At 31.9% G+C, this 18,672-nt stretch overlaps 2 protein-coding genes across 2 annotated transcripts; both read right to left on the bottom strand.

Annotated features, from left to right (window-relative positions):
- Positions 1-3,671: 3,671 nt before the first annotated feature.
- Positions 3,672-5,657, bottom strand: LOC130677730 (uncharacterized). Its single transcript, XM_057484582.1, has 2 exons — positions 5,162-5,657; positions 3,672-4,133 (listed from the first exon to the last, which is right to left on the bottom strand). The coding sequence occupies exons 1-2, from the start codon at positions 5,183-5,185 to the stop codon at positions 3,672-3,674; spliced, it is 486 nt and encodes a 161-aa protein (XP_057340565.1). The 5' UTR covers positions 5,186-5,657.
- Positions 5,658-7,418: 1,761 nt separating this feature from the next.
- On the bottom strand, positions 7,419-8,675 carry LOC130677469 (uncharacterized). Its single transcript, XM_057484237.1, has 2 exons — positions 8,605-8,675; positions 7,419-8,547 (listed from the first exon to the last, which is right to left on the bottom strand). The coding sequence occupies exons 1-2, from the start codon at positions 8,629-8,631 to the stop codon at positions 8,017-8,019; spliced, it is 558 nt and encodes a 185-aa protein (XP_057340220.1). The 5' UTR covers positions 8,632-8,675; the 3' UTR covers positions 7,419-8,016.
- Positions 8,676-18,672: the final 9,997 nt, after the last annotated feature.

The raw sequence follows: 18,672 nt of genomic DNA, 5'->3' as shown, positions 1-18,672 counted from the left end.
TGTAAATATATTTCCGAGCTCTTCGAGCTCGCAAATACTTTTGTATGCCATTGTTTTGTAAAAAACCATTTTTTAGCATTTCTTTCTCCCACGATATCTCGCGAACGAATTAACCGATTTTGATGGTTGAGGCGGCAATCGACGTGTTTTATCAAGTTCTAAAGCTGATCAAATTTTTAAATCGATTTATTGAGTCGTTTTTGAGAAATTTCGAAAAAACCAAAAAAACAATTTTTTTTGAATTCTTTCATCAACGGTTTCTCTTGAACGAATGAACTGATTTTGATGGTTGAGGTGGCATTCGACGCGGCTGATAGAGTTTTAGACCTGATTAGATTTTGGAATCGATCCATCGAGCAAATTAAAAGTTATCCAAATAAAACATTTTCGAAAAAATTTTATTTTTGAAATATCTCTGAACGCACCCTACCGATTAAGTTCAAATTTTTACGGCTTCAAGACATTAACAAGCCGCGTCGAATGACACCTCAACGATCAAAATCGGTTCATCCGTTCAAGAGTTATGAATATTTACATACATACACTCGGACATCATCGTGAAATTAGTCAGGATAGCTTCCTAGGACCTCAAAACGTCGACATCTGATGGAAATTCGATTTTCGTAAATCGGACCGAAACCAATAACTTCCCGAATTTTTGAAAATTTACAATTTTCTTAGCGGGAAGTTAAAAATCTGTCTATCAGTTGACCCTGCCGTCCAGCCCTAAAACTTCCCGCTGTTTTTGAGCTCCTTGAGCTCGAAAACTTTGTCGTAAATACATTTTCAAGCTCTTCAATGGTTTTTCACCATTTTTTCTTAAACGATATCTCTCAAACGAATAAACCGATTAAAACGGTTGAGGTGGCAATCGACGCGTCTTATCAAGTTCTAAAGCTAATCGAATTTCGTATTCGATTTATCGAGTCGTTTTTGAGATATATCGAAAAAAATAAAAAAAATTTTTTCTTTTGAATTCTTTCGACAACGGTTTCTCTTGAACGAATAAACCGATTTTGATGGTTGAGGTGGCATTCGACGTGGCTTATGAAGCTCTAGAGCCTAATCGATTTTGGAATCAATCCATCGAGCACATTATAAGTTATCCGAAAAAAACACTTTTGAAAAAGTTTTATTTTTGGAATATTTCTGAACAAGCTCTACCGATCAAGCTCAATTTTTTTACAGCTTTAAGATATTGACAAGCCGCGTCAAATGACATCTTAAAGTTTAAAATCGGTTCATCCGTTCAAAAGATACAGGTATTTACATACGTACGTACATACATACATACATCTACTCGGACATCATCGTGAAATTAGTCAGAATAGCTTCCTAGGACCTCAAAACGTCGACATCTGATGGAAATTCGAGTTTCGTAAATCGGACCGAAACCAATAACTTCCCGAATTTTTGAAAATTTACAATTTTCTTAGCGGGAAGTTAAAAATTTTTTGACAGCTACTATCAACTTCACTTTGGCCGTTCGAATAATTTTGATTTTTAATTTCTCATAAGAAAAATTCACATTGAATTGCATAGTAACTTTGTAGGAAGTGAATCAGCAAAATTTGAACTGAATCATTTTCAGGGAGTGATTCATTTTGTCGCTGCCCAACTACACTTATCCAAAAAATTAAAGGAACAAGAAAATTTTATAAATTTTTTAGTGATTTTTGGAAGGCTGTATTTTCGTGAAAAATGATCGTATCGAAAAAATAAAAAATGCAAATTGAAGCTTGAAATCTCTAGTTTGAAGATCTTTCAGCAAAATATTTTTTTGAGCCACGGTTTTTGCGGAATCATAAGAAAAAGGTCGAGACAAAATTTTTCTAAATTTTTTGGTTTCGTTTTTTAGGTCTACGGGGCCGGGAAAAATTTTTTCAAAGAAACGAATTCATGGCTTGTTTAGGAAATTTATTCAGCTACAATTTAATTTGTTTTGATTCTCTGTACGACAATTTGCTGCTGAGATATCAGCCTTCAAATGAAAAAGGATCCTTTTGTCTTTGATTATTGATATCTCAGCAAGAAATGGTCACACTGTAATTTAGAGGGCAGTTTAATAAACTTGAATAAATCCCCTACAAGCTCCATTTTTGATTTTTTCAAAAAAAAATTTTTTTTCATCCTTGATATCCATTTGAAAAACCTTTAAAAAATGGCCATTTTCTGGTTTTTTAGTCGACTCATCGCTACTCTGCAAATATTGATAAGAAAAATAATGTTGCCAGGTAATTTTACAGCTTAATGTACCCCCGAAAACCCTGGGAATTTCCAGATTGATCCATTGAACCGTTTGTCCGGTCCGATTGCTCAAAGTTTTACAAAACAATCAAAGGAACAAGTTTTGTTCCTTAATTTGTGTAATCATTACCAAAATAAAAAAATTATTTTTTTTTTTTATTTTCTTTTATTTTTGCGTTAGTTATTCAGTAAATGTGAGGTAAAGAGGAAAAAAAAAAAATTTTCCAAAAAACGAGACCAAATAAGAATTTTTTCCAATTTTTTTTTTTTACGTTTTATTCAGGGGGTTATTTTTTTTTTTTCGTTTTTCGGAAAAAATTTTTTTTTTCCTCTTTACCTTACATTTACTGAATAACTAACGCAAAAATGAAAGAAAATAAAAAAAAAATTAATGTTTTCATTTTGGTAATGATTACACAAATTAAGGAACAAAACTTGTTCCTTTAATTGTTTTGTAAAACTTTGAGCAATCGGACCGGACAAACGGTTCAATGGATCAATCTGAAAATTCCCAGGGTTTTTGGGGGTACATTAAGCTGTAAAATTACTTGGCAACATTATTTTTTTTATCAATATTTGCAGAGTAGCGATGAGTCGACTAAAAAACCAGAAAATGGCCATTTTTTAAAGGTTTTTCAAATGGATATCAAGGATGAAAAAAATTTTTTTTTTGAAAAAATCAAAAATGGAGCTTGTAGGGGATTTATTCAAGTTTATTAAACTGCCCTTTGAATTACTGTGTGACCATTTCTTGCTGAGATATCAATAATCAAAGACAAAAGGATCCTTTTTCATTTGAAGGCTGATATCTCAGCAGCAAATTGTCGTACAGAAAAACAAAAAAAATCAAATTGTAGCTGAATAAATTTCCTAAACAAGCCATGAATTCGTTTTTTTGAAAAAATTTTTCCCGGCCCCGTAGACTTAAAAAACGAAACCAAAAAATTTAGGAAAATTTTGTCTCGACCTTTTTCTTATGATTCCGCAAAAACCGTGGCTCAAAACAATATTTTGCTGAAAGATCTTTAAACTAGAGATTTCAAGCTTCAATTTGCATTTTTTATTTTTTCGATACGATCATTTTTCACGAAAATACAGCCTTCCAAAAATCACTAAAAAATTTATAAAATTTTCTTGTTCCTTTAATTTTTTGGATAAGTGTAGTTGTTTTTGGAATCAATTGAAGAAATGTCACTTACATAATCACAGCATCTTCATAAAAAGGTTATAAGCTGTGAAAACACTTATTTGTTTTCTCATTACGATAAGGAGAATCTTGTGTACGATGATCTGCAAATTGAAAATTTTTTGATGGGCGCCATTTAAAGTTTTTCATTAAAAATACAGTTTTTTTTTCAATTTAATTTTATTTTGACATGCAATTCATACATGACGTAACCACAACATTGAAAGTGGATTACAATTTATATCTGACGAATTGAAAACTCAATGAACATTCTTCCCTCGAAGATACGGAATACTATTGGTATCTTATCATCGATTTCGAATGATTTAACAACAGATCCATCACTCCCTTCAGGGTAACTGAAAATGGTAAATTCACCTCGCGGTTTCTTGATTTGAAATTCTACAGCCGTTTGGTTATTTCTCGAAATTACTTTCGAAGTTATATCAATAGCTTCCCAGTTTTCAGGAATTTTTACATTTATAGTTAAATCATCATGAATTACATAATCATTAAGAGGGCTCAGTTCCCAACTTCCTATTAAGCTCATATCAGAAATGAAACGATGGTTGTCTTCATAATTAATGTAATCACTCAATTCGAGCATTTCCAAACGCCAACGAAAAGGAATACTTGTCGATTCTGTCAAATGTCTTTCGACAGCTTTCGAATTGCATTTTGAAATCAAGAATCCGGCGATCTGAAATAAATAAAATTTTCACTTTTATATCTAAACTATGTCTCAACTATTGAGTAAATGTTGAAATTTACTATTATTTTTCTGTGGAAAATTTCATTTTACAAAAACATAATGTCTTACTTTTAATTATGTCTTTTATCATTTATGTTTTATCTAACAGTTAGATCGGAAATTTAATTTAAAGATTGAATTTTCAAGAAAAATTACTGAAAAACTATCGGTAATTCCGGATGAAATAGGGGAGGGTGGGGCAGAGTTGCCCCCATGGGGCAGAGCGGCCCCCCTGAAATTTTGACCAAAAAAAAAAATTTTTTTTTTTTCGACTAATTACTATAAATCCGATATGTTTGCGCATTTTTACCCCTACGCATGACATTTGGGGCAAAATGGACAAGCCCAAAATTTTGAAAAAGTGATTTTTTTGTATTTTTATCGTCAAATTAAAAAAAAATTATTATAATTCCACATTTCTAGCCCTACGCATAACACCTGGGGCAAAATGGACCAACCGAAACTTCCGAAAAAATTATTTTTTCATATTTTTCGGCCGTTTCTTTGTGTAAGAGGCAAATTTGGTCACTAAAAATTTTTAAAAATTAAATTTTTTTTTTTAGTTGATAAATTTTTGAAATAAAGTAAAATTATAGAATTGATTTTTTTTTTTATTAAATAACAATTAGTAATTAAGGTAATCGAGAGTGAACGATTTTTTACGCTTTAAAAAATTTATTTGAGTAATATAAAACCAAAAATAGTTGTCAAGAGTAAGAAATACATTCTTAATGATGAAAACAATTAAAAAAAAAAAAAAAACGAAAAAAAAATTTTTTTTATCACTTTTTGAAGGGGGGCCCGCTCTGCCCCACAAAAAAAAAAAAATTTTTTTCAGAATTTTGGCAAAATGTCCATAAATTTGTTCGAAGTAGGACAAAAGTAAAGTGATCATATGGTTGAAAGCCACAAAAAATAATAATTGGCTTAGGGGGGCCGCTCTGCCCCACCCTCCCCTATATGAAATAATAACTTACCAGAAAAAATGTTTTTAGCTGCATTGTCACGATTGTGAATTTCTTTAGACTAAACTGTAACGCAGGCGTTACTAAATGATAAATTTATAGGAGCTTAAATGATAAATATGATGAAATTTACCGGAAGCGATTAAATCCATTAAAAGGTTACTGCGTAGAAAAAAAAAATAACAAATATAAGGAAGTCGTTACAAATGATATAGATAAGATAAAACAAAGTCGATTAATGAATCATTTAATGGTTGAAATCAAAATTATCATTTTACGTTGTAAGGATAAATTCGTATTATGTTGTTATATCAGCTCCTCATTTATAAATATTACGATTTTTCAGAGGATAATTATTGGAGCGGGCAAATAAATTAATACTTTTTGTTTATCGCAACGTTTCGCCATATTGCAATATTCGTCTCTGGTGCGCAGTATGCACTCGCTTCGCTCGTGTCTGCGCACCTGCGACTCGTGCTAAACGCATCGCACTGACACATTATGAATCACTTACACGGAAAAAAATTAATCGTGAATGCAACATGATGCAGTCTTGGTAAATAAACATGATAAAATCATGTTGCATTCACATGATTTGTCATGTTTCGGCTACATGATAATCATGTTGCGGTAACATGAGAAGATCATGTTGCATTCACATGATTTGTCATGTTTCGGCTACATGATAATCATGTTCCGGTAACATGAGAAAATCATGTGGCATTCACATGATAATCATGTTTCGGCTACATGATAATCATGTTGCTGCCACATATTGTCATGTAGCCGAAACATGACAAATCATGTTGCTGCCACATATTGTCATGTAGCCGAAACATGACAAATCATGTTGCTGCCACATATTGTCATGTAGCCGAAACATGACAAATCATGTTGCATTCACATGATTTTCTCATGTTACCGCGACATGATTATCATGGAGCCGAAACATGATTATCATGTAGCCGAAATATGATTATCATGTGAATGCCTCATGATTTTCTTATGTTACCGCAACATGACTATCATGTAACCGAAACATGACAAATCATGTGAATGCAACATGATTTCATCATGTTTATTTACCAAGACTGCATCATGTTGCATTCACGATTAATTTTTTTCCGTGTACCCTACTAGTTAGGCCAATAACTAATAAAGCATCACGACTTCTAAGAACGTTCAATGTGGACAATAATACGACGAAAAAAAAATATTCAGTGATGTAAATCTTGAAATTTGAGATAATAAAGTCTTCAAAAAGAATTTTTTTCACATTTTATGTGTGATTTGTTTTTTTTTTTAAGTCGTTTTATTTTTTCGCACAAATAAAATTATCTTATTTTAAAATAAAAAATCTGTCTATCGGTTGACCCTGCAGGTCAGCCCTAAAACTTAAGGCTGTTTTCGAGCTCCTTGAGCTCGAAAACTTTGTCGTGAATACATTTTCGATCTCTTCGAGCACGAAAGTACTTATGTATGCCGTTCTTTTCGAAAAAAATAGTTTTTTACCATTTTTTCTCCAACGATATCTCTCAAACGAATAAACCGATTGAGACGGTTGAGGTCGCAATCGACGCATTTTATTAAGTTCTAAAGCTGATCAAATTTTGAATTCGATTTATCGAGTCGATTTTAAGATATATAAAAAAAAAAAAAATTTTTTTTAATTCTTTCGACAACGGTTTCTCTTGAACGAATTTTGATGGTTGAGGTGGCATTCGACGCGGCTTACAAAGCTTCAGAGCCCAGTCGATTTTGGAATCAATCCATCGAGCACATTAAAAGTTATCAAAAAAAAAAAACATTTTTGAAAAAATTTTATTTTTGGAATATCTCTGAACGAGCCCTACCGATCAAGCTCAATTTCTCCCAGCTTCAGGATATTTACGAGCCGCGACGAATGACACCGTAAAGTTCAAAATCGGTTAATACGTTCAAAAAATGCAGGTATTTACATACGTACGTACGTTCGTACATACATACATACATACACTCGGACATCATCTTGAAATTAGTCAGAATAGCTTGCTAGGACCTCAAAACGTCGACATCCGATGAAAATTCGATTTTCGTAAATCGGACTGAAACCAATAACGTCTCGAATTTTTCAAAATTTACAATTTTCTTAGCAAGAAGTTAAAAAAAAGTAAGTGAAATTAGCCGTTTAAGAATTTCTTGTAAATGATAATATTTTTGTAAATATTCATCATATCGAAATAAAAATTTCTTGTCATCTTTAGAGTTACTAGCCCAAAAAATACCGGAAAATAATTTTAGAATCCGGATTAGTCTTTAAAATTAAGTGAAATTGGCCATTCAAGAATTTTTTATAAATGATTATATTCTTGTAAATAATGATCATACTGAACTAAAATTTCTTTGCTCTCTTCGGACTTACCAACACGAGAAAATATTGGCAAATTCTGTAATAATTCTTAAGAGTTTATAATTGCGTACGATTTTTAATGCATTTAAAAAAGCTGTCTGAATTCGGGTGAAGTGATTTTCTTTTTTTTTATATAATTCTGAAAATAATATTTAGATTGATCTAAAATTTTTTTGCTATTCTTGGCTACTCAGGAACCAAATAATTCCATGGTATGACTTAGAGATCTCAAATAGTTTCTAATGATGAACAAATTTTTAAACCACTAATGAAAGGATTGAATAATTAATCACATCAGTTTAATTTTTTTCATTATGTATTTTAAATACAGATAAATATAAAATAATCTTGTTACAGTCATAATATTTGTCAAAATAAATATTTGAGTAAAATCAACATTTTATTTTTAAATTTTGAAAATCATAACTATTAATAATTGATTCATTGAGATAGAAAATAAAATGCTATTGTGCTGAATTTAAGCTTTGCGAATCGAGAAGTCGATTTTCACTTGATTACCAAACGTTTGGAATAAGATTGGTTTTGATGAATCGACCTTCCAAGTTTCTGCGTTATCGTAATTTTGAGGATTAACTGAAGAATATCTAAGAACATTATAGGAACTACTGACATATGTGTAAGCTAGAAGCTTAGAAGTTCCATTGACAGTTGACTGCTGAATCGGTTTCAAATAGTCTGGTTCAAAAACAGTTGGTATTCTAATTTTGATACTAAAAAATTGCTTTTTATCATCATTAAAATTTTTATGATTTCGAAAAGGTTCCAAAGTAATTGGCACACGACGATTGTCACCTAGATCATAATAATTAACTCCATCTACATAGATCACAGGTTTTTGAATTAATTCTTCCCATTTAATATCAAACATTTCCGTAACTTTAAGTTTCCAGGTCATTGGGATAGAATTATCAAAAGTATCCTTAGTTACTGCTTCGCTCCCTCCACCACTACAGCAGTTACATTCCAAGAATAGTAATGCTATTGCTATCTACAGACACAAAAAATTTTCGATACAAGAGTATAAAAAAATGAATCTATTACTTACCAAGAATGAAATCATTTTAGCCTGCATTGTTGGTGCTACGGATTTATTGTCGTGACTAAAGTTGTAATAGTCAAATAGACCATTTTATAAAGCGTTCTAATTATATTTAAAAAGAAAGAAGATACCAGAATGTTATCAAATTCTTCCCACGTGATATTATGACGCTTGTGCTCGTTTTAGTCCGTTCAATAAAAAAATAAAGTCGTTAATAAGTAGTTCAAAGTAAATGAGCGTTATCAATTAATACATTACTTTACAGAGCTACTAGCACACTTGTGAAAATCGAAAGTAAATCCGGAATGATCTGGACATTTATATCTGCATTATCTCCGATTCGAAGTTTCAGTTCTAAAATAAACTACCCTTGGGAGTGAATTTCAATACAAAAGGATTCAATAAATACACAGTCATCCACTCCAAATTTACTCCACACACGGAAAAAAATTAATCGTGAATGCAACATGATGCAGTCTTGGTAAATAAACATGATGAAATCATGTTGCATTCACATGATTTGTCATGTTTCGGCTACATGATAATCATGTTGCGGTAACATGAGAAAATCATGTTGCATTCACAGGATTTGTCATGTTTCGGCTACATGATAATCATGTTGCGGTAACACGAGAAAATCATGTTGCATTCACAGGATTTGTCATGTTTCGGCTACATGATAATCATGTTGCGGTAACACGAGAAAATCATGTGAATGCAACATTATTTGTCATGTTTCGGCTACATGGTAGTCATGTTGCGGTAACATGAGAACATCATGTTGCATTCATAGGATTTGTCATGTTTCGGCTACATGATAATCATGTTCCGGTAACACAAGAAAATCATGTGAATGCAACATGATTTGTCATGTTTCGGCTACATGATAATCATGTTGCGGTAACATGAGAAAATCATGTTGCATTCACAGGATTTGTCATGTTTCGGCTACATGATAATCATGTTGCGGTAACACGAGAAAATCATGTGAATGCAACATTATTTGTCATGTTTCGGCTACATGATAGTCATGTTGCGGTAACATGAGAAAATCATGTTGCATTCACAGGATTTGTCATGTTTCGGCTACATGATAATCATGTTGCGGTAACACGAGAAAATCATGTGAATGCAACATGATTTGTCATATTTCGACTACATGAAAATCATGTTGCTGCCATATATTGTCATGTAGCCGTAACATGACAAATCATGTTGCTGCCACATGATTTTCTCATGTTACCGCAACATGATTATCATGTAGCCGAGACATGACAAATCATGTGAATGCAACATGATTTTTCTCATGTTACCGCAACATGATTATCATGTAGCCGAAACATGACAAATCATGTGAATGCCACATGATTTTCTTATGTTACCGCAACATGACTATCATGTAACCGAAATATGAGAAATCATGTGAATGCAACATGATTTCATCATGTTTATTTACCAAGACTGCATCAAGTTGCATTCACGATTAATTTTTTTCCGTGCATTCACTCAAAGTAATTAATCGAAGTAATTTAAATCTAAAAGATTATTTTTTTGTCTATAAGTTTATTCATTATTTTTATGAATGAGTTAGTTATTGTTTCATAATTTCATATAATTTTCAAGCCAAGAAGTAGTAAAAATAATAATATTATCACATAATTTTGATACCTTATAAAAGCAGTGAAATGAATTATGAAATCAAAATCAAAACAAGTTCTAAACGCACCTATCAAAAATTTCCATGTGGGATTGCGTGGGAGCCTATTGAAATCCATATAATATGGTATGGATTTCTGTGAGAATCCATAGGAATCGATAAAGGTGTGTATGGATTTATAGGAAAATCCATGTAAGAAACCATGGGCATCTGGATTGTCATATAGGAAATCTTTATTGGAACCTGTAAGTATCTGCACGGAAGAAAATAATTGCTAGCAGCTAGTAGAATAACCACTTGCAGCTAACGATTAGAAATCGCTAGCTGGTGAAGAAAATAATCGCTAGCAGCTAGCGATTATTTTTTCCGTTTGGATTTTAATGGAAGAACTTGGATATATGAATTACCTACACACACATCCACATCTGGATGTCCATTCGGAAATCGTCAGAATAACTTCCCAGGTTCTTAGAATGTCGAGTTTTAATAAAAATGTGATTTCCGGCATTTGACCGGAACCAATTACTTTCCTTTGTTTTTTGAAAATTTTCACAGCGGAATATAAAAAAATTAATTTGACGGATAAAATCGACTTGAATTTGGCGTTAGAACAATTTTTTTCAATTTCTCAATAGAAAAATTTACGTTTAATTGTAAAGGATCTTTTTAGGCAATGAAATAGCAAAATTTAAACTGGATTAGGAAGTGGCTCATTTTGTTGGTGTCAACTGATGTTTTTTAAGTCGACTAGGAAAATGTCGCCAATTTAATTACAGCATCTTCAAAAAAAGGTTCTAACTTTTTAAAACACTTATTTGTTTTCTCATTGCGACCATGAAAATTCGGGTGATAACAATCTGAAAATTTGAAATTTCGCGATGGGCGCCATTAAAAATTTTTTAAGAAAATTACAGTTTGTTTCCAATCCAATTTTATTTGCACGTGCAATTCATACATGATGTCACCACTTTACATCGAAAAAAGATTATAATTTATATTCTACGAATTGTAAACTCAATGATCAATTTTCCTTCTTTATGATAGAAAACGATCGGTAACGCATAATTGATTCCGAACGATTTAACAACAGATCCCTTACTAACTTCAGGGTACCTATATGTAGTTAATTCACCGCTTGGTTGACGAAAATTTAATTTCATGGCAGGATGACCATCTCTCGTAGTTGACATGTGATACGGCCCAATAGCATCCCAGTTTTCAGGAACTTCGATACTTATAGTCAAATTGCTATGGCTGCTAAATGCTTCACTAGGGCTTAGTTTCCATCTTCCTAATGAGCTTATATCTGATAAGAAGTGATTGCCTTCCGGAAAATCTCTATCGTAGATTTCAATCATTTCTAATTTCCATTCCAGAGGAATATCCTCTGGTTCTGGATGATAATTTCTGATGACTTTTGAATCGCATTTTGAAATGAAAAAACCAGTGAACTGAAATCATTAAAATTCGAACTTCTATACATCGACTTTGTCTCAACTATTTTGTAAAAAAAAAAATTTCATTTCACAAAAAATTCATCTACTGCTTTTAATTATATCTTTTGATAATATATAATGGTTGAATCGCAAATTAAATTTAAAGATTTAATTTTAAATTGAAATCACCAAAGAACTATCGATATTTCCAGATAAACTACACTAATGGAAAAAATTAAAGGATCAAAAAAAAATTCCAAATTTTTGGCTGATTTTCAACTGGCCCTAACTTTGAGAGAAATGGTCGTACAAGGAATAAAAAAAAAGGAAATTGTAGCTCCAAGTGTCTCCTTTTTGGATTAGAACTTCAAAATTCATTAGCGTCAGCAATTTTTGAGTAATCTTAGAAAAACCAGCGACAAAAAAATTAAAAAAATTTTTTTTTTAGTCTTCGGGCGTGGAAAAAATTTTTTTTGCTTAACCACTATAAAGATTGAATACCTTCATTATTCAGCTTTAATTTCTTTTTTTATGGACCTTGACACGTCCACTTCTCGCCGAGATATCGGTCGTCAAGTGAAAGAAAAAAAAAAAATTTTTTTTTGGAATAACTTTAGGAAATTGAAAAAAACATGACCCAATCATTTTTAACACTTTTCCGCCGCTGCATTCCGTGATTGTACTGATCTCTAGGTCATTGAATTCAAAAAAAATTTTTTTTTTGAAAATTTTGTTTTGAAAAAAAAACTTTTTTATTTTTTGGAAATTTAAGCACTGCCATCAATAAAATTGTGAATAAAGCTCCGAAAAAATTTTTTTTTTCATCTTGTTAAAGATTATGCGCTTTTCAGAGCAAAAAAACGTGATCCTCTAATTTTTTCAAAAATTTGATGGAGTGAAACAAAAAAACGGCTGGTTGGATTGATCTGGCTCTTTGTAGGGTTTTTGTGGACATATTGAACTGTAAAATGCACAGATAACATTATCGATTTCCACAATATTTTCGTTTCAGCGCTTAATTTTCCAAAAAACCACAAAAAGCCCTTTTTTTGTTGCATTTTTAAATTCATGTGTCGATAGGAAAAAATTTTTTTTTCGAAAAAGCAATAGATAATCGTTGAAGGGAATTTATTCAAGTTTTTAAAACCCACCATTAACTTTCTGTGCGATCATTGGTTTCTGAGATAGCAATAATCAAAGACAAAAAGATCCTTTTCCATTTGAAGACTGATATCTCGGCGAGAAGTGGACGTGTCAAGGTCGATAAAAAAAGAAATTAAAGCTGAATAATAAAGGTATCCGATCCTCATAGTGGTTAAGCAAAAAAAAATTTTTCCACGCCCGAAGACTAAAAAAAAAATTTTTTTTAATTCTTTTGTCGCTGGTTTTTCTAAGATTACTCAAAAATCGCCGACGCTAATGAATTTTGAAGTTCTAATCCAAAAAGGAGACACTTGAAGCTCCAATTTCCTTTTTTTTTTATTTCCTGTACGACCATTTCTCTCAAAGTTAGGGCCTGTTGAAAATCACCCAAAAATTTGGAATTTTTTTTTGATCCTTTAATTTTTTCTATTAGTGTATATAAATAAAGACTTACCAGAAGAAATATTTTTAGCTCCATTGTCTCACCTGTGAATTTTTTTAGACTGAATTATTACACAGGCGTTATTGAATAATAATCCATAAAATCTTTAATTGAAAACGTAATTAAATTATCGGAAGCAATTAAATTCATTAGGAGGTTACTGCGTAGAAAAAAAAAACAGATAAAATATATGAAGTAGTTACTAATGACAGCGATGAAAAAAAATAAACTCAATCAATGAATCAATCTACAATTAAAATCAAAATTATTATATTATGTTGTGTGGATAAATTCGTAAATATGTGATGATTCTTGATGCTTACTAGTATTTTCTACGACAAAAAATTTTTAGTTTCCTGAAATTTTTAAGTTGGCACCCGAAATGGTTTCTGCGGATTTCTTATTTTTGCTGTATTTAGTAAAATACACTTAATATTGAAATACTGATTTTTCTTCTCTATTAGAAGTATCAACTCCCAAGCTGTCTTCCATTTTTTATTTGGCTCAAATAATCAGACTCACAGCTCAGAAAGTAGAAAATTATCAGGGACTGAAAAAATGGATAATAGCTTGTTCAAACCCCGAAAGATAATAAGTGGAGGAAGCCAATTTTATAGGGATAGGGGGAGGGAGAGTTGCGTCCTACCACTTATCTATAAGTACAGCCAGGATTATTGCGTTAATTTAAAAATAATTTATAATTAGTGGTGTGAAATTTTTTATATTACGGGGAAAATATTGGTCTTATGAAAAAAGTTTTCAAACAAAAGTTGTAGGAAATTTATTTTTCTAAAAAAAATGTCTCTCGTAATTTTTTCTTAGAACTAATAAAAAAGTCGTAATTTCAAAATTAAGATTTTTATAATTAACAACATTTTGAATCATTCATTATGAATCTTAATTTTTGAATTACGGTGGAAATATTGATCGTATAAGAAAATTATAAGAGACATTTTTTGAATAAAATCAAATTTCCTACAACTTTTGTCCGAAAACTTTTTTACTAAGACCGATATTTTCCCCGTAGAATCAAAAATTTGAACTATTCATTTCAAAAATAAGGCTAAAATCTTATCCCTATTCATAAGTAACCCACGAAGGATTTCTGATTATACCTCCGGTCAATTTCCACCTTAGTTATCACTTGATTATATTTTTTGGCTGAGAGTGTCGTCTGGGTCGGAAGATGGGGATGACTGATAACGATAGTAAAAAAAAATTCAACGGTTACTTCTAAATTCTTAGGATAGCAAACTCATGCTAATACTATTATTTTCATAGATTAAACGTAAATCAGTTTATAAGAAACTTCAAAATTTTGATATTTTCCATGTAGCGCCAACAGTAAACCCTATGAATTTTTATTTTCCACTTTACTTTTAATATTTTTCAAATTAAAATAATTAGTTCGCCTCATAATATAGAGTATTCTCAATGAGTTGGGCAAACCCCACGTTGATTTGTTTTATAAAATCATGGAACCCAAAAAGTTCGACGATTAGACAATCACTTAGTAACGGATAAGGGCAAGTTTGTGACAATAACATGTCTGAAATCTTATTGATTATAAATGGAGGAAACCCTTTTTAGGGTATTAAGGAGGTTGCGTTTCACCATTCATCATGAAGCAACCTGATCACCAGTTCAAGGAACTAGTACCACGGGGGACCATTCCAAGCCCATTTTAACCAGAGTCTCTCTCTATTCTAAGATGGTAGAAGTCTTTAGCCCCAGAGAGATATGGACTCGTGGTAGCTGCTAGATAAGCCCACATGCTAAAGGATCTTTGATCTGATCATCAATCCTAGGGTATTCTCATATGAGCATATGCTTAATATTTCGCTACTATTAGATTATGGTAGATTCTAATTTCAAATTTTCTAATAATTTCATTTTACATAACGAACGTTTCTCAATGGAGAAATCTCATTTTCGAGTTTGATAATCTCAAAACAGGCAGAACATACAAGAGAGCACAAGGTGGAGCCAAATCACCTTTAGAGTCCCGCGAGAAGTTTCCAATAATCCCAAAATCGGTCTATAATTTTTTCAACTCGTCCCATACCATCAGCTATTCACTTCTAAATGATTCATAATCAGACAATTTGATTCCCAAATAAATATATTAGCCAATAGTCCAATACCAGTAATAGCATCAGAAAATACTGGCAAATAGTTTCAGAATTTCGAAAAGTCTCTAATTGCGGCCGATTTTTCGATGCATCTCAAAAAAGCTGCTTGAATTCGAGTGAGGTGAATTTATGTTTTTTTGTGAATTTTTTTCAGCTATATGGATAGAGTAAATTCATTTAAACCTTATGTACATTTTTAAATGTCATTTCAAGAACATTTCCTGAAATTTTACGTAAAAATATTCACAAACAAGCTGGTGACAAAGCTTTCTCAACAACGCCTTTGAAAAAGGACGATTTGGGGTCATCACTATATCTTAGCTAAAAATGATTTGAACTCGAGTATCCTTAGATTAAAGTATAATCTTTAAATCCTCCCCCCAACGATCTTTGATAATTTTTTTTTTTCATGCTTACATTTCTAGTGGTCATGTAAAGTGAAAAGTGCTATTTTTCCTCTATTGACTTGAAATTTTGGGATTATATTTTTGAAATGTTTAACTACAAGAAGAGACAGAAAAGAAATCAATTTTTCAAACGTGCGAGGCCCTCACCCCCCTCCCCCTTAAGAAATCATTCAAATTGCTTTGAAACTTTTCTGCTATACTTCGGCAATCAGGAATTGAATGATTCCGTAGTATGATATAACGATCTCACGTAGTTTCGAGGTACGAACAAATTTTGAAACCTCGAATAGAAAGTTTAAATAATTAATCGCAATAGCTAATTTATTTTTATTATTCATCTTAAGTTATTATAAAGACAACAAAACATTGTTGATGTCGGAGGATTTTACGGTCAAGGAATTAGAATAAAAATTAGATTTTATAATCAATTTTATTGAAAATGGTAATCATTAGTAATTGATTTATTAAAATAGAAATGAAATCGCAATTATCTTAATTCTAAGCTTTACGAATGGAAAAGTACGCTATCATATGATTGCCAAATATTCGGGACTTGATTGGTTTTGTTTGATCGAACTCCCAAAATGCCATATTATCATCACTTCGGTGACTATCCGGAGAATATACAAAAATATTATAAGGACTGTTGACAGTTGCATAAGCTACACCCATCAGAGTTCCATTGACAAATGATTTGAAAATCGGTTTTGAAAAGTCTGGATTCATGCCAGATGGCATTAAAATTCTGACACTACACAATTGGTTGACAGATTCATCAAACTCTTCATCGTTTCCAACAGGTATAAAAGTTATTGGTACCCGACGATCATCCCCTAGATCATAGTAATTACCTCCATCCTCATAGATGATAGGGTATGTATCCAATTTTTCCCATCCAATATCAAACACATCCGTAATTTCGAGTTTCCAATATGTTGGGATAGAATTATCAGAAGTGTCCTTAGGAACATCTTTGTTTCCTCCACCATTACAGCAATTGCATTCCAAGAATAGTAACCCAATTGCTATCTACTGACACAAAAAATCTTCAATAGACGAATATCAAAATTTAAACCAATTACTTACCGATAATAAAATTATTTTTGCCTGCATTGTTGGTGCTACGGATTTACAGTTGTGACTAAGGCTTTAATGGTCAAATGGGACATTTTATATTGCGTTTCAAATGCTCTTGAACAAAGGGAGACACCAGAATTTTATCAAATTACTACCACATGACATCATGATACTTGTGCACAGTTTAGTTCATCAAATAAAAAAACAAAGTCATTAAATTCTATTTTAAAGTAAAAATCATCATCAACTAATGAATCACTTTACAGAGCTCTCAGTAACTTACCAAAGTAATGTAAAAAGTAATAAAATATTTTCCTTATCTATCAGTTATTTCACAATTATTTTTAATGACTTTGTTATTGCTCCGTGGTTTTACAGAATTATCAAGTTATTAAGTGGTAAAAAATAACGTATTACAATAAAACCGTGCGATTTAGAAAACTGCTGTTTAAATTAATTCGAGATTAATCTGCTATACTTGGCCAATGAAGAATTGAATAATTACTCAGTCTGACTCTGGGTCTAGAATAGTTTCTAATTGCAAACGGTTTTTTTAAGGATTCAAAAAAATGCCACCTGGCAGCTAGATTGGAATGTAGATTTCTCTAAATGAGTTTTAAAAGCTTTGATACATTATAAAAGCAATACACTTCATTATAAGATGAAAATCCAAACAAGTTATAGACTTACTATCCCTGGCGGATTTGAATCACGGTGAAAACACCATGGAAGTGTAAACGCCATTTGACCACCGTGTATACACGGTGTATCCACTGTGATTACGCGGTGTATCCACCGTGATTACACGATGTAACCACCGTGGTCCCACTGTGTAACCGATTTTCTGGGTACACCGTGGAACCACGGTGGCAATACCTTGTAATCTCAGTGGTAAAATAGCACAAACCCACCGTGTTTCCACCGTGATTCCAAACCACCAGGGTATGAAAAAATTATTGACAAGTAACGTCAACTATACACATACTCACAAAACTTTATTTAAAACAAAAGGCACTTTTGTCAATGAATTTATAATAGCAGTATCTATACAATATTCCATAAGTGACAATATATACCAGAATTCTGTTGTGACGTGTCATACTGAAGCTGTCTAGGTTAGAACCAAATAGGGTAGCTATGTCCAAGCAGCTTAAGTAATTCTGCAGCAAGTTTAAGCTAATGCATCTTAGGCATGTTTACTTCACAACTACTTAACGTACTCTGCGGAAGTATTTTGCTGCAGACTTGTCCAAAACTGATGTTGCAGATTTGCTGATGATTGAAGATACAGATTTATATAAGACTTGCTAAAGAATACTTGTCACGATATTTAGATATCGCGGCATCTTCGCATTAGGTCGGATGAGGCAGCAGATGGCAGCACACGCTGCTCAACACGTCTCATATACTATTATTATTATCTTACTATTATTATTATTATTTTATGTATTATCTTATTTTATTTACTGTGTTTCTAGTATTTGTTTAATTTCCCAGGTAAAATTTGCGTTCACCTCAGTAAAATTTACTGAATGTTATAAACGGTAAAATGGATTTTATATACGCTGGGATAAATAATTGCGTATTTAGTTATTTATTATATGATTATTATTATTATTATTTTGGTTGGTTGACGCATGCGCGGCAACGCAACAGTTGGCCTCAGTAAATTTATTTATTTACGGGTCTTATAAATAAAACAATGGAAGATTTATTTATAACATTATATTATTAATTGGCTCTGAAATATGGGAATGGTCAGTCAATGTCGGGAATATAC

The sequence above is a fragment of the Microplitis mediator genome, chromosome 11 (genome assembly GCF_029852145.1).
Source record: "Microplitis mediator isolate UGA2020A chromosome 11, iyMicMedi2.1, whole genome shotgun sequence".
Taxonomy (NCBI): Eukaryota; Metazoa; Arthropoda; class Insecta; order Hymenoptera; family Braconidae; genus Microplitis; species Microplitis mediator.
The sequence above is the reverse complement of the archived record's forward strand: the minus strand, read 5'-3'. Positions and strand labels throughout refer to the sequence as shown.